The sequence below is a fragment of the Portunus trituberculatus genome, chromosome 47 (assembly GCF_017591435.1).
Source record: "Portunus trituberculatus isolate SZX2019 chromosome 47, ASM1759143v1, whole genome shotgun sequence".
In the NCBI taxonomy this organism is placed as follows: domain Eukaryota; kingdom Metazoa; phylum Arthropoda; class Malacostraca; order Decapoda; family Portunidae; genus Portunus; species Portunus trituberculatus.
Genome location: NC_059301.1, coordinates 34,239,101 through 34,254,337, shown reverse-complemented (window position 1 = coordinate 34,254,337; position 15,237 = coordinate 34,239,101). Strand labels below are relative to the sequence as shown.

General features: G+C 39.8%; 2 protein-coding genes across 3 annotated transcripts in view; one reads left to right on the top strand and one right to left on the bottom strand.

The window, feature by feature from the left end:
- The window catches only part of LOC123520594, a 59,377-nt gene extending 44,248 nt beyond the window's left edge, over nucleotides 1–15,129 (bottom strand). For both annotated transcript variants that reach the window (XM_045283018.1, XM_045283013.1), the window contains exon 1: nucleotides 14,969–15,129. The gene's annotated coding sequence lies outside the window, so the exon portion shown is untranslated. The remainder of the gene's footprint in view (nucleotides 1–14,968) is intronic.
- Nucleotides 5,148–7,037, top strand: LOC123498210 (piggyBac transposable element-derived protein 4-like). The gene has a single exon (XM_045245375.1). The coding sequence runs from the start codon at nucleotides 5,148–5,150 to the stop codon at nucleotides 7,035–7,037; it is 1,890 nt and encodes a 629-aa protein (XP_045101310.1).
- Nucleotides 15,130–15,237: the final 108 nt, after the last annotated feature.

Below are 15,237 nucleotides of genomic sequence, written 5' to 3'. Positions count from 1 at the left end.
TAAAAATTCCAGGAGGTCTTTACTAAAGAATCCAAATTTGAGAGGCCACAGGGTAATAGAGAGACAATCTATATGAAAGAGATTAAAGTAACCAAGCTTGAAATAAAAGAGTTAATGAAGGAACTGGATGAAGAGAAGGCAATGGGACCGGATGAAGTCTCAGGCAGAATACTGAAAGAATGTAGGGAAGAACTAGCAAGTCCTATATACAACATCATAAAATGCTCAATAGAAAATGGAACAGTGCCAGTAGAATGGAAAAGAGCTGAGGTGGTTCCCATATATAAGAGCGGAAGGAAAGAAGAACCTTTAAATTACAGACCGGTATCACTAACTAGTGTAATATGCAAGATGTGTGAAAGAATAATAAAGAAACAATGGATCGAGTTCCTTGAAGACAACAAATTAATATCAAATAGCCAATTTGGTTTTAGAAAAGGACGGTCTTGTGTAACTAATTTATTGAGTTTCTATTCTAGAATAGTTGATAGAGTACAAGAGAGAGAGGATGGGTTGACTGCATCTATTTGGATTTAAAAAAGGCGTTTGACAAAGTGCCACACGCAAGATTACTGTGGAAGTTAGAGGAGAAGGGTGGCTTAAAAGGAAGCACATTGAGATGGATAGAAAATTATTTGAGGGGGAGAGAAATAAGGACGGTAGTTAAAGATATGAAGTCCAAGTGGAGAGCAGTAGAAAGCGGAGTGCCACAGGGGTCAGTATTGGCACCAATACTTTTCCTCATTTATATTAACGACATGCCAGAAGGAGTGAACAGCTACATAAATTTGTTTGCGGATGATACAAAACTGTGCAGAGTTATAAAGCAAAAGGAGGATTGTGAAATACTGCAAGAAGACCTAAATAAGATCTGGGAATGGAGTAAGAAGTGGAAATGGAATTCAATGTGAACAAAAGCCATGTCATGGAAATGGGAAAGAGTGAAAGACGACCTGTGGGAATCTATAAGATGGGAGATGGAGTAGAACTGGAGAAAGTCAAAAGGAAAAGGACTTAGGAGTGACGATGGAAGAAAACAATCAACCAGTAAGCCATATTGATAGAATTTTTAGAGAAACATATAATTTGCTAAGAAATATTGGAGTAGCATTTCACTACATGGACAAAGAAATGATGAAGAAATTGATAAATACTATAATAAGACCCAGATTGGAATATGCAGGAGTAGTGTGGACCCCTAATAAAAAGAAACACATAAGAAAATTGGAGAGGCTACAAAAAATGGCTACAAGAATGGTCCCAGAACTTGAAGGGATGACATATGAGGAGAGACTAAAGGCTATGGATCTACCAACCTTGGAACAAAGAAGGAGAGAGAGACCTGATAGAAATCTATAAATTGATCAACGGAATGGACCAAGTGGATAATGAGAAACTGATCTTGAGAGAAGAATATGACACCCGAAGCACAAGATCGCATAGTAAAAAGCTGAGAAAGGGAAGATGTCTGAGAGATATAAAAAAATATAGTTTCCCGCAGAGATGTATTGAGACATGGAACAGTTTAGATGAAGAAGTAGTGTCTGCAACGAGTGTGCACACTTTTAAAGTAAGATTGGATAAGTGTAGATATGGAGACGGGGCCACACGAGCATAAAGCCCAGGCTCTGTAAAACTACAACTAGGTAAATACAACTAGGTAAATACACACATATATACATACACAATGTTGGCCGAAGTGAGCGGATGCAAGACCAGAGCTCTGGTGTGATATGCTGCCAATTCTGTAGAGGAACCCAGCAGACCTGGTGATGTTACAGGGGGGCTTATTGGTCCTGTCTCCAGAGTTATTGAATTTGCTTAAATTTTGAGGTGGAAAGGAGTATGGAGGAAGATGACGCCATGGACGGTGCAATTGGCGCTACTCAAGATGTAAACAAAGGACTGGGAGCGAGACCGAGGGGAACTAGAAGTAAGATTATAGCAACACCCCTAGGATTGAGACAGCTGGGTGAATGGAGTAAAGAGAGGGAGTTTTCCGGCTTTAAGGAAGAAAGAGTTACCATGAGGATCATCATTATGGATAAGAAACTTAAAGCCTTGAAGGAGATGGTCGCAGTCATGTTCTAAAACCAAAACTAGCTGATTACGGAGAATCTAGAATTAAGAGAGAGATGTTTAAACTTAGAAAGTACAGGCAACCCCCGTTTAACGAAGGTTCACACAACGAAATTTCGCTACAACGAAGATTTCATTTTACTACCATCTGCTCGTTTAACGAACACCAAACTCACTTTAACGAAGTTTTATCCAGGGAATTTTTTCCAAATTTGAAAGCCCCACCGTATCATGCAAGCTGACAGGCTTTTGAATACATCAGGAGCTGCTGGTACTAAGGCCTGCCTCAGGAGAAATCCTGAGACACCTGTAGAATAAAGATCAAGATCAAGCCTCTTGTGGACAACACAGGCACTGCCGATACAAAGGCCTGACTCAGAAGAAATTCTGTCACCTGTAGCATCAAGATCAAGATCAAGACCACATGCACCAGTCACTCCCCAGTCAAAACATAACAGCGTCACCAGCAGCTCATCTTCCCTTGTTCAACTTACCACCAAAATGCCCTGCAATGTGGCCTAGTGTTCCTAAGAAGACCAGGAAGTGTCTTACTCTCGAAGTGAAGCTGGTTATTATTCACACACGAGAGAGGCCAGAAAACTAATAACATTGCTGGCCACCATCTTGACTCCATCTACTGTCTACTATTTTGAAGTTAACAGACTCTATTAAGAAGGCTGGTGAGATCATATCTTCCTTGCAAGCTAAAAGAACCACCTGAACTCGTGACTCTACAATGGATAAAATGGAAAGCCTTGTGGAAATGTGGTACATAAGTTTTGTATGTGGTACCATGATGCGCACTTTGTTTACATTCCACAGGTTGCCAGTTAGTGTCTTTCCCGTTTCACTCTCCCTCCCTTCATAAATTTAAGATCATCAACATTATAAAGTTACGTACATTCATACATTAGTGTACATTATAATGACTTAAATTAAACCACCTAAATGTTTAACTTCATAATTTTTACTTTTATTAAACCTTTTACTGTATTATGATGCACTCTCGCTTTGCTTCCTCTCAATGGAAGTTCAAATCCAGGGTTAAACTTGTTATAATCAGTTCGCTTAACAAAGTTTCGCTTAACAAAGTGTTTTTTAGGAACGTAACCCCTTCGTTAAAGGGGGTTGCCTGTATATACACAGTAAGGTCTTGGTTTACGTCAGAGTTACGTTCCTGAAACATGACGTAAGCTGATTTTGTACGTGACTCAAGTTTCCGTACATTTCAAAGCATATTATCGAGTTTTCAACCAATCATTGTTTATGGTCATTCAGGTAAGTTAAAGGTTATATTATTATATTACTTACAACTATGTAGGAATATGAAACACAAGCTTGTTTTTGTTGTTGATTAGGGCCGCGAATGCAAAGAACTGCAGGTTGCTGAGAGGGGTGGACGCCTGAGGCCACCAAGAGGGTGGGCAGGTCAAATGTTGTGGCGCCCAGGGCGGACAGCTGGGAGCGTAGTGCAGTGCAGTGGGAGTAGAAGCATGGGCAGCGGAGCAGGAAATGCAATAGGAAAGGGCAATAAGGATCAGCAGACAGGCGCAGACGGTGCAAGTGAGCTGTGAGTGTCATGTGGCCCAGGTGAAGGCTCCGGAGTTGTTATTGTTGTGATGGGTGCGCGAGCCCTCAAGGTTGTCAACCTCCCCGTTGTCATGGTAACGGGCTTCCCATTTTCTTCTTCACTCCCTCACACACAGCTGCTGCCTCCCTTCTCATGTCTTTTAATTATGTCCACTTTTTCTTGTAGTGTAAGGGTTTTCCTTTTCTTAGCATCACTGCTGTCACTAAGGAGTTTTCTCTTTGGTGCCATTGAGCAAGATACTAAGAACTTGAGTCAGTAAACGCAGAAGTAGGATAACACTTGCCAGGGGCCGCGACGGTGTGGTGGAACTGAGGCAGAGTGTTATTGTATTCAAGCGTGAGGCGGGCGGTGTGACGGGTAACCACTAGTGACGCCTGGTGGCCAACAATAACAATAAATCCTGCGCTTTACGATTTATAAATCTTCAATTTTTTTAATCTTAAATTGCCTTATAGTGGACTGACGTAACTACGAGTTTGACGTAACTCGAGACTGACGTAACCCAGGACTTTACTGTATATATATATATATATATATATATATATATATATATATATATATATATATATATATATATTTATACAGGCAACCCCAGCTTAGCAAAGGTTCACACAACAAAATTTCGTTACAACGAAGGTTTCCTTATACTACCATCTGCTCGTTTAATGAACACCAAGTTCGCTTTAATGGAATTTTATCCATGTAATTTTTTCCAAGTTTGAAAGCCCCGCCGTATCACGCAAGCCGATAGGCTTTTCAATACACCAGCGCCTCTCGTGGACAAAACGCGCACCACTCACTCCCTTTAGTTCAAAACAATAACAGAGTCAGCAGCAGCTCGTCTTCCCTCGCTCTACATGCCACCAAAACATCCTGCAATGTTGCCTAGCATTGCTAAGAAGACCAGGAAATCTCTTACTCTTGAAGTGAAACGGGATATTATTCACAGGCACGAGGGACGAGAAAACCAATAGCATTGCTTCCCACCATGGCTTGACTCCATCTACTGTCTACCATTTTCAAGTCAGCAGACTCTATTAACCCCTTCAGTACCAGATGTATGTTTTGTGACATGTGCATGTCATGGCTGAGTTCACGTGCCAGGAACCAAGCGTGCTCCCCGTGACACGCACATGCCACAGTTATAAGCTGTGTGTATTGAGGGCTCTCAAGGCCTAGGTTTCTGGGTTATTTCTACCCATGTGGTGACAAGTGTCTGTGTTTTCAAACATAAGGCTGCAGCCATTCGTGGGACGGTTTGAAAGGTCATAAACTTTGACCAATGAGTTATTGTCAGTGCTGTGACGTAATTTGTGAAGACCAATCATCATATTATATTTTTTTTATACATCATATTTTCTGACCTACGTATGGCAATACATGCTTGTCGAGTGCTGCAATGCGACATTCTCTAGCTTCTGTTCAGTGCTGCCTGAAGTTTTGTTTGTGGTAGCTCGCGTGGATTTACTTCGCAATTATGGATATCTGTACAACTGACAGTGAAGATGAATATGATGGTGGGACAATAAGTGAATTTGAGGGGTCTGATGACTCAATGGAAGGTGATACTTTGTTTGATCTTGAAGCTATCAGTGATGTAGAGAGTGGTGCTAGCATCGGCGACAAAAGTATTGAGACGTTGTCCGCAAGCAGTGGCCTGTCATGCAGCCCTCCTGCCTCACCCCCCACAGCTGCTGGTAGACAAACAGATTTCACACTTCTTTCAGACCCATTCTCTGACACCAGACCTAACCCTCTACCTACATGTAACACTGATTTTCCTGATGTACATCCTAGTATTATTCTACATCATGAAGCCAGTGCTATGAGTGCTCTAGACTGTTTTCAGTTATTCATGGGAAAAGATGTGATTGCTGCTCTATGTCTCTGGACCAACACACGTGCTGCATATTTTCTTAGAGACAATCCCCACATCAGTCCTAAGAAATTTATGGGTAAAAAGTGGTCTAATGTCAGTGAGGAAGAGATGTATGTGTACATCTCATTGCAGCTACTCATGGGACTAACACATTTACCCAAGATATCTGACTATTGGAGTACATCAACACTGTGTCAGGGCCCACCTGTTTTCAGAGCTGTTATGAGTCGTAATAGATTCTCTCAAATTATTAGATTTTTGAGGTTTTCACACCCTGATGATGCTGTCCCCAGGATGCCTATGACAAGAATTCGTACTTATTTTGAGTTGTTACGTGCTAAGTGCATGGAATATTTTTCTGCAGGTGAAAATTTAGCAGTGGATGAGTCACTGATTTTGTTCAAAGGCAGACTGCACTTCAGACAGTTCATAAAAACAAAGTGTAAGCACTTTGGTATGAAACTCTTTGCATTGTGTCCTAGTGCTAGTAATGCAAGAGGCTACACCTGGAATTTTTGCTTATATACACCTGCAATGTATGAAGAGATGAGACAAGACCCACAGCTTGCTATCCTCAGCAAGTCTGAGCGTGTTCCTGTGCATCTAATGCACTCACTTCTGAATCAGGGAAGGCACGTTGTTTTAGACAACTGGTACTCTTCCCTTCATCTGGCTGAATATTTGTTGACCAAGAAGACTCTGACTAGTGGGACCATTCGGACAAACAGAGGTGTGCCTGATATTATCTCACGCCAGAATCTTCAGAAAAAGCAGTCTGTATTTGGACAAAAAGAGGATGTGCTGATCGTCAAATTTTGTGACAGAAGATTGGTCCACATTATCCCAACCAAATATACAGCAGGGTACAAAGAACAATCATATCATGTCAAAGGTGGGGGGAGGGAGATGCTGCAGAAGCCCCTGCCTATTCATCATTACAATGACCAGATGGGTGCAGTTGATAATGTTGATCAGCTGTTGGAACCATATGATCCAACCAGAAAATCTTACGCATGGTTCAAGAAGATTGGTGTACACATGATGTCTAGAATGGTACTCAATGCTAGAGTAATATATCAAAACTTGCATAAGTGTAGCACTGGGTGCAGTGAATTCATAAAGCTTGTTGTTCATGAGATGTTGCAAGAGTACAGTCTAGGGTATGCCAGCTTGTGTGTGGTACAGAAAGAACAGCGTCCCAAGAAAAAACCCAGAAGAACGGGAGTCCCAATGCTAGCAGCAGGTGCACAACCCCCACCACCAACAGCACGTGCACAACCCAGCACGTCAGGAGCTGCAGCCACACCAGTGGTTCATGGACTAATGACTATACCAAGCACAGCAAACACACAAAGGCCACGTAGACGGTGCAGGATTTATACTACTGAAGGCAAGAACAAATGGACAAGAAAATACTGCCCTGCCTGCAAAGATTTCCCTGGATTATGTTTGCCTGAACATCACCAGATGTATCACAGCCAGCAGTAAACATAATCCCATTCCCCATTTTTTTCTTTTATTTTTACAAGTTTTCTTTACCACCTCTTTTCTTACAAGTCTTTCTTAATTTATTTAGTTCTTACATGTTTACGCAATACATACACTTCACAAAATGCACACACATAGCACTGCACTTACACATAAAACTGTGACACTGGCGCTATACTTTGTGTGAGCATGTGTCGCGTCTGGCCTGACCTTACCTGGGAGCGTGTTACGAGTTGTCCACGCTTTCGGCCACAAAGGACCATCCAATTTTTGCTAGATGTCATTGTCACTTGCAAGGTAAGTAAATACATAATTTTTCTGTGTATTCTGTGATTTTCAGGCTAATATATTTTATAGTTATCCAAGTATGAATGGTTTAGTGCAACATATGTAAAATCAAGGGAAAAAGTATTTTACTTATTTTTTTTTTATCCAAATGACATGTTGTGGGGTTTCTCTGATAGAAAACATAAATATAAATAATATAGTGTGAACTGGGTGTTTGTGAGAAGAAGCTGAAGACTACCGCACGGACGATGCGGAGGAGCGCATGGGCAGTCGGTTTGGCATCGAAACGTCTTGTTTACAAAAGGTTGACGGGTCGGTAACGAAGGGGTTAAGAAGGCCGATGAGATCATATCTTCCTTGCAAGCTAAAAGAACCACCTGAACTCATGACTCTGCAATGGATAAAATGGAGAGCCTTGTGGAAATGTGGTACATAAGTTTTGTATGCGGTACAATGATGCGCCCTTTGTTTACATTCCACAGGTTGCCAGCTAGCGTATTTCCCGCTCCACTCTCCCTCCCTTCATAAATTTAAGATCATCAACCTTATAAAGTTACTTACATACATACATTAGTGTACATTATAATGACTTAGTCTTAAATCAAACTGCTTAAATGTTTAACTTCATAATTTTTACTTTCATTAAACCTTTAACTGTACTATGATGCACTCACGCTTTGTTTACTGTCAATGGAACCTCAAGTCAGGGGTTAAACTTGTTATAATTGGTTTGCTTAACGAAAATTCGTTTAACAAAGTTTTTTTTTTAGGAACGTAACCCCTTCGTTAAGCAGGGGTTGCCTGTATATATATAAAAAACTAAATCTTCCTTCTTAATTACTTGTATAAGTGTCCTTTGTTTTTTCCTGTATTTGCTTCCATATTACCTCTGAAAATTCAACTTTTCCCTATTCCTCTTTTTGTTTCCATGCATTTCATAATTCCTCTAATTTTATTTCACCCATTCCATTTTCTACTTTGTCCTCCCCATCATTTTTTTTCTTCTATAGGTTCCTTTTTTTTTTTTTTATCTATACAATCTTTCTTAAGGATTCTTCATAATTACAACATGTAGCCTTTTGTATATCATTTTGTTTCTTTATCTCTTGCATCTCTCCTTTCATCCCCCGATTTATTTCTCTTAATTTCTCACATTCTTCTAATGTCACTTTTTGTTTAGTGTTTTCTTTTACTAATCTGTCTTGTTTTTCCAATACTTGAACTGAATTAATTCCATATGGCTGTTCGAGTATTGAAAAGTTCAACTATTGATACCTATAAATCAGGTAATTCGTTCTGATCTTAAGAAAACCTCAAGTTTATAAAAATTTCAGTCTTTTTTTTTTTATTTTGATTTGTACATAATGTTAGTGAAGGTAGATGATGGATAATGTAGAAGAGGAGGGAGGAAGGGTGGGAGGAGGAGGGAGGTCAATGGAGAACAAGTCACTATCCATAAAAACATCTTTGTAACTTTTCCTGGTGTGATTCCTGCAAGCCCCCATGTGGAGGGCTGTGGCTCACTAACACTTGTACTCTTACCAGATTCCTTATTTTCACCACTAATAAGCCTCTTTGGTGCCATCATAAGTTTCTACATGAAAGACTACTGACAGAATACAGAAGAATACAGAAGAAGAAGGGTACAGTGGAACCATGCGTGCTTTGGGATCCGAGGGGTCTCAAAGCGCACGGGTTCGAATCCTGTCCACGGTCCGAGTATAGGTTGGGCTTCCTCATTCAGGGCAACGGTTTCTTAGCGGGTGGGCTTTGAGATAAGAGGTACCACAAAAAGTATCCCCTTTAGCCCATAAATTCCCGTGAAAAGCCCACACGGTAAAAAAAAAAAAAAAAAAAAAAAAAGAATGTTGTTTCCTCAAGACTGCAGCAGGACTAGGAGTGCGCACCGGCATCCGGTATACCAGATTACCAGTATTACAGTATCAGAATGGGACAGTGGCGGTAGCAAGAAGGGAGAGGACAGAGCTTTGTATATGACGAAATGTGCAGCTGCTTGATTACCAGATATTTTCACCACTAATAAGTTTATAAATGAAAAACCACAGAATGCACAAGAATGTTATTCTGATGACCACGGTAGCACAACTGGCAGAGGAAGGAGAGGGAGAGGCCAGGGAGCCTTTCTTTACAAACACATGTGTGGGCATTCAACTATTAGGTATTTTTCGAGTATTAAATCGAACTTTTGCATTCATATATTGAAAAGTTTGACTATTGAGTCTCCATTGTATATATACAGGCAAACCTCGCTTAACGAATAGGTTATGTTCCTAAAAAAATGTTCATTAAGCGAATTTTCGTTAAGCAAACCAATTATGATAAGTTTAACCCCTGACTTGAACTTCCATTGGGAGTAAACTAAGTGAGAGTGCATCATAGTACAGTAAAAGGTTTAATGAAAGTAAAAATCATGAAGTTAAACATTTAGGCAGTTTAATTTGTCATAATGTACACTAAAGTATGTATGCAAGTAACTTTATAATCTTGATGATCTTTAATTTATGAAGGGAGGGAGAGTGGAGCAGGAAATATGCTAGCTGGCAACCTGTCGAAAGTATACAAAGGGCGCATCATTGTACAGTAACGCATACAAAACTTATGTACCACATTTCAACAAGGCCTTCCATTTCATCCATTGCAGAGTCACGAGTTCAGGTGGTTCTTTTAGCTTGCAAGGAAGATATGATATCACCACTCTTCTTAATAGAGTCTGCTGACTTGAAAATAGTAAAGACAGTAGATGGAGTCAAGCCATGGTGGTGAGCAATGCTATAAGTTTTCTTGCCTCTCTCGTGTCTGTGAATAATATCCAGCTTCCTGGTCTTCTTAGCAACAGTTGGCTACATTGCAGGATGTTTTGGTGGCATGTTGAGCGAGGAAAAACGAGCTGCTGCTGACGCTATTATTGTTTTGAACCAGGGGGGAGTGAGTGGTGCATGTTTTGTCCACGAGAGGCGCTGGTGTATTCAAAAGCCTGTGTGAACCTTCGTTAAGCGGGGGTTACCAGTGTATGTATGTATGTATGTATGTATGTATATATATATATATATATATATATATATATATATATATATATATATATATATATATATATATACAGGCAACCCCAGCTTAACAAAAGTTCACACAACGAAATTTCACTACAACGAAGGTTTCATTTTACTACCATCTGCTCGTTTAACGAACACCAAACTCGCTTTAACAAAGTTTAATCCAGGTAATTTTTTCCAAGTTTGAAAGCCCTGCCGTATCACGCAAGCTGACAGGCTTTTAAATACACCAGCGCCTTCGTGGACAACACGCGCACCATTCACTCCCCCTGTTCAAAACAATAACAGAGTCAGCAGCAGCTCGTCTTCCCTCACTCAGCTTACCAGCAAAACGCGCTGCAAAGTTGCCTAGCGTTGCTAAGAAGACCAGGAAATTTCTTACTCTCGAATTGAAGCTGGATATTATTCAGACACGAGAGGCGAGAAAACTAATAGCATTGCTCGCCACCATCTTGACTCCATCTACTGTCTCTACTATTTTCAAGTCACCAGACTCTATTAAGAAGGCTGGTGAGACCATAATTATCTTCCTTGCAAGGTAAGAGAACCACCTGAACTCGTGACTCTACAATGGATAAAATGGAAAGCCTTGTGGAAATGTGGTATATAAGTTTTGTATGTGATACAATGATGCACCCCACTATTTTTTTTTTTTTATTTATACCATGTGGGCTTTTCACGGGAATTTATGGGCTAAAAGGGATACTTTTTCGGGTACCACCTATCTCAAACCCACCCGCTAGAAAACTGTTGCCCCGAGTGAGGAAGCCTAACCCACACTCGGACCGCGGACAGGATTCGAACCCGTGCGCTTGGAGACCCCTCGGACCCCAAAGCATGCATGGTTCCACTGTACCACAAGTTGCCGGTTGGTGTCCTTCCTGTTTCACTCTCCCTTCCTTCATAAATTTAAGATCATCAACATTATAAAGTTACTTACATACATACATTAGTGTACATTATAATGACTTAAATTAAACTGCCTAAATGTCTAACTTCATAATTTTTACTTTCATTAAACCTTTCACTGTACTATGATGCACTCTCACTTAGTTTACTCCCAATGGAAGTTCAAGTCAGGGGTTAAATTTGTTATAATTGGTTCGCTTAACACCTTCAATACGGTGACGCCTATGTAGGCGTCATGAAGCCCCAGTAGCAAATACGGTGACGCCTATGTAGGCGTCATATTTCTTTTCTGAGCTTTCTTCAGTTCAGTTGTCCCGTATAGTGTGTTGGATACCAACTACACATGCCGTATGCTGTCTTTGAAATCCTAGTGCTTCTCCCATCATTCTTGTCTCCACCAATCACTAAAGATAAGCTACATGCGTCCCGCCTTGTGTCTAAAATTACCCAATGGCATAGACTGTTCCCATCTCTCTCTCTCTCTCTCTCTCTCTCTCTCTCTCTCTCTCTCTCTCTCTCTCTCTCTCTCTCTCTCCTCCCATCTCTCTTTCCTCCTCCCATCTCCCTTCCCTCCATCCCCTCTCCTCTCGAAGATAAGTTACATGCGTCCCCGCCTTGTAACATTCGTGAAAACAAACACACACACACACACACACAAACAAAAACAACAAATTTTCTAATCTCTCTCTCTCTCTCCTTCGTTTCCCTCTCCTTCTCTCCTCCCCTCTTCCTCTCGAAAGATAAGCTACATGCGTCCCGCTTGTGGCTAAAATATTAGCAAATGTCACTCTCTCTCTTTTTCTCCGAAGAGAGAAGCGTCCACTTTCCTCTTCGAAGGCGACATAGTGACTAAAAAATAGCAGCATAATACACAAAGACGATAAGTATGACAAGCTTGCACGAGTTTCCCACGCTCGGGCGCGCGGCACTACCACCCGTATATCATACAGGCGGGCTTTTTTAACATCTGGCGCGAAGGGGTTAACAAAGTTTTGCTTAACAAAGGGTTTTTTAGGAACGTAACCCCTTCGTTAAGCAGGGTTTGCCTGTATATATATATATATATATATATATATATATATATATATATATACAAAACTAAATGGTGCAGGTAGTGGTCCAGATAACACAAATTGGTCCTTTGTTTGCCAAAAATGGATGTCTGTCTCCTTACAATTTTTTTTATGAAATATAGAATTTTGTGTCATGGTTTCTATAACCAATTAAATAAAAACAAACTTAATCTAGTAACAGCATCTAACTGACAGCAAGACTGCATATGTTGATCTTCCTGATAACATTTATCATGCATTACTAGTTGTTGTGGAGTTGTTGCTTTTGTTGTTAGTGCTACAAAAACCTTATGGTTCTTATGAGTCATGAAGTGGCCCGGCCCTATGATACTCTCACAGGCATGGCAACTGGCTGGTCTTCCTCAAGAAGACACAGGTGAGGAGGAGGGTGCCAGATTGGTGTGAAGGGTGGACACCTGAGGCAGCCAGAAGGGTGGCCAGGTTGAAAGCTGTGATAATTAGGGCTGAGAGTTGAGAGTGCAATGCAGTGCAATAGGAGCGGAAATGCAGGCAGTGGAGCAGGAAGTGTTCGATGGTCTCAGGATCAGTTCTACAGCAGGGGCAGAACAGGTCAAAGAACAGAAGCTGTCCTGGAGGTGAGACACCTCTGTTGCGATCAACTGTGATGACAAATATGGTGGCCCAAACAAAAAACTAGCAGAATCTCGTGGCTCCCTAGACTTGCCGTACCAGTAAAAGTATCTTGGAAATAATTTTTTCTAGTGTTCTACATTTGAAAAAAAGCTCTTATTTTCTGTTTTTCTTTGTGTGGATCGAACAGTATAGTTATTACTTTCAAGATGCTTTGCTGGTATCGCTATCTTCATTTCTATTGTAATATGCCTAGGCTTCTTAATACCACTACCACTAACATATTTCACTTTCTCGGGAGGCATAAAGAAGGCCAATAAAAAAATAAAAGAGAGAGAGAGAGAGAGAGAGAGAGAGAGAGAGAGAGAGAAACATAACAGCACCAATGAACACTGTTTATGTGTGGCATCATGAGAACAATAGACACTGTTGTGTGATGCCATCTTGTGCCAAGGCCAACAACTCTGTTCATGGACCAAGACAAAATTTGTTAAAAAATTTTGTCCATTAACCAATTTGTTCATGCACAGGGGCATTTGTGGATCGAGGTTCCACTGTAAGTACCACTAAAGAAATAAGAGTAATGCTGGCAATGAAAATAAATTAATGTCTCCACCTATAGTATACATTTGTTTAAGACTTTGACCAAAGTGAATAAATATAAGAAAATTAACTAATAAAAAGAGGCAAAAAGTAAAAGATCAAAAGATAACAATGTAACCACTGTACAATACATGGTAGATAAGCTAACCAAATCCCAGCACCATAATAGGGTTTGATTAATGCAGCTTTACTGAAGAAGATAAAGTCAAGTTTTTTACTTCAACTTCTCTTCTTAAACAGTGTCATCAATCTCTTATTAAGCAACGCAATGTTACATCTCTTATTATCTTTTATTAAACCTTTTATTCAGACCTTCATGTAAGTTACTACATATTGTCACTTTATTTCTACACCTCACTTGGAATTTTTACAATTACTACTGAGTATATAAAACCATTAGTTATGTAACTACATGACACAAAGGAAAGATCAGTACAATATGATCTTGGAAACCTACAAGAAAATTAACACGTAAAAAGAGAATTTAAAGTAAGAATTGGGTTTAGTCTGAGTCACTCCTCAATGAACAAAATACTGAAACAAAATGGGAAAATAATAAAGAAATATTACCAATAAAGTGGAAAACTAGTTAGAGAAAACCATACAAGATAGTAAAGAATACATTTTAGGAAAAACAGATGGGAGAAGAGAAGTCAAAGAGAGAATAGGATGTACTCACAAAAAATATAAGGAAAAATATAGAAGCCTATGCAAAATAAACAACAAAAAAACAAGAAACAATGCAGAGGAGCAGAATAAAACTGTATGATGAAAAGACATTGAGGACATGAACAAAGCTTCAGAAATGGAGAAATAATATAAATTAAACATAATGTGGTTTGAAGGGAAGAAAAAACAGCAACAATGTACAGTGAGGCTGTGCTATTGTGGATTGACTAACTCATAATTGCAGTTCACCAAGGATAGTCTTCATGGTCTGATGCACAGGTTACCATGATGCCATTTTAAGATTTATTCTGAGAAGTTCCTCAGTTTTACATCCCAATGGACTGATACACAAAACTAAACCAAACTCAAGACAGTAAATCATAAGGACAACCAGAAAACTGGCATAATCCTCTACTAAAAAAGAACAAGAAAAAAGAAGAGATGAACAGCTTGATGATATACTACAGATTCGTAAATTTTCTTAAGTCTAATTACAGGTATTAAATAATCAGTATATGTTAGTCAGTTTATTGTCAAAGTATTCTGAATGAAATCTATAGGATTTAGTACCTTGAGAATGCTATCCAGTGTCCACCAAAAATATGTCAAACTTGAGAGAGAGAGAGAGAGAGGGGGGGGCGGGGGGGAGGTGGAGAGAAGTGGTTTGTTGACAAGTTAAACTAACACTTTTACTGAGCAGGTTAATAATTATCCTGAGATAACTTACTTGATACATATCAGTCTTCACATCTTTCTCCTGCTCTTTCATCCACTGGCAAGCAACTGACGAGTCTCGGAACAGCCATTAGTATCACCATGAAGCATATAAACAATACATGCAGCAGCAGCAGCAGCTGCAGCAGCAACAACAACAAAAGCGTCACAGCAGTAGACACTAGACAAAGTGCTCATTCGTAACTCCTTGTAATGTAAATAAATAAATAAATAAATAAATGAATAAAAAATGTTTTACATGAATACATAGATAAATTTACT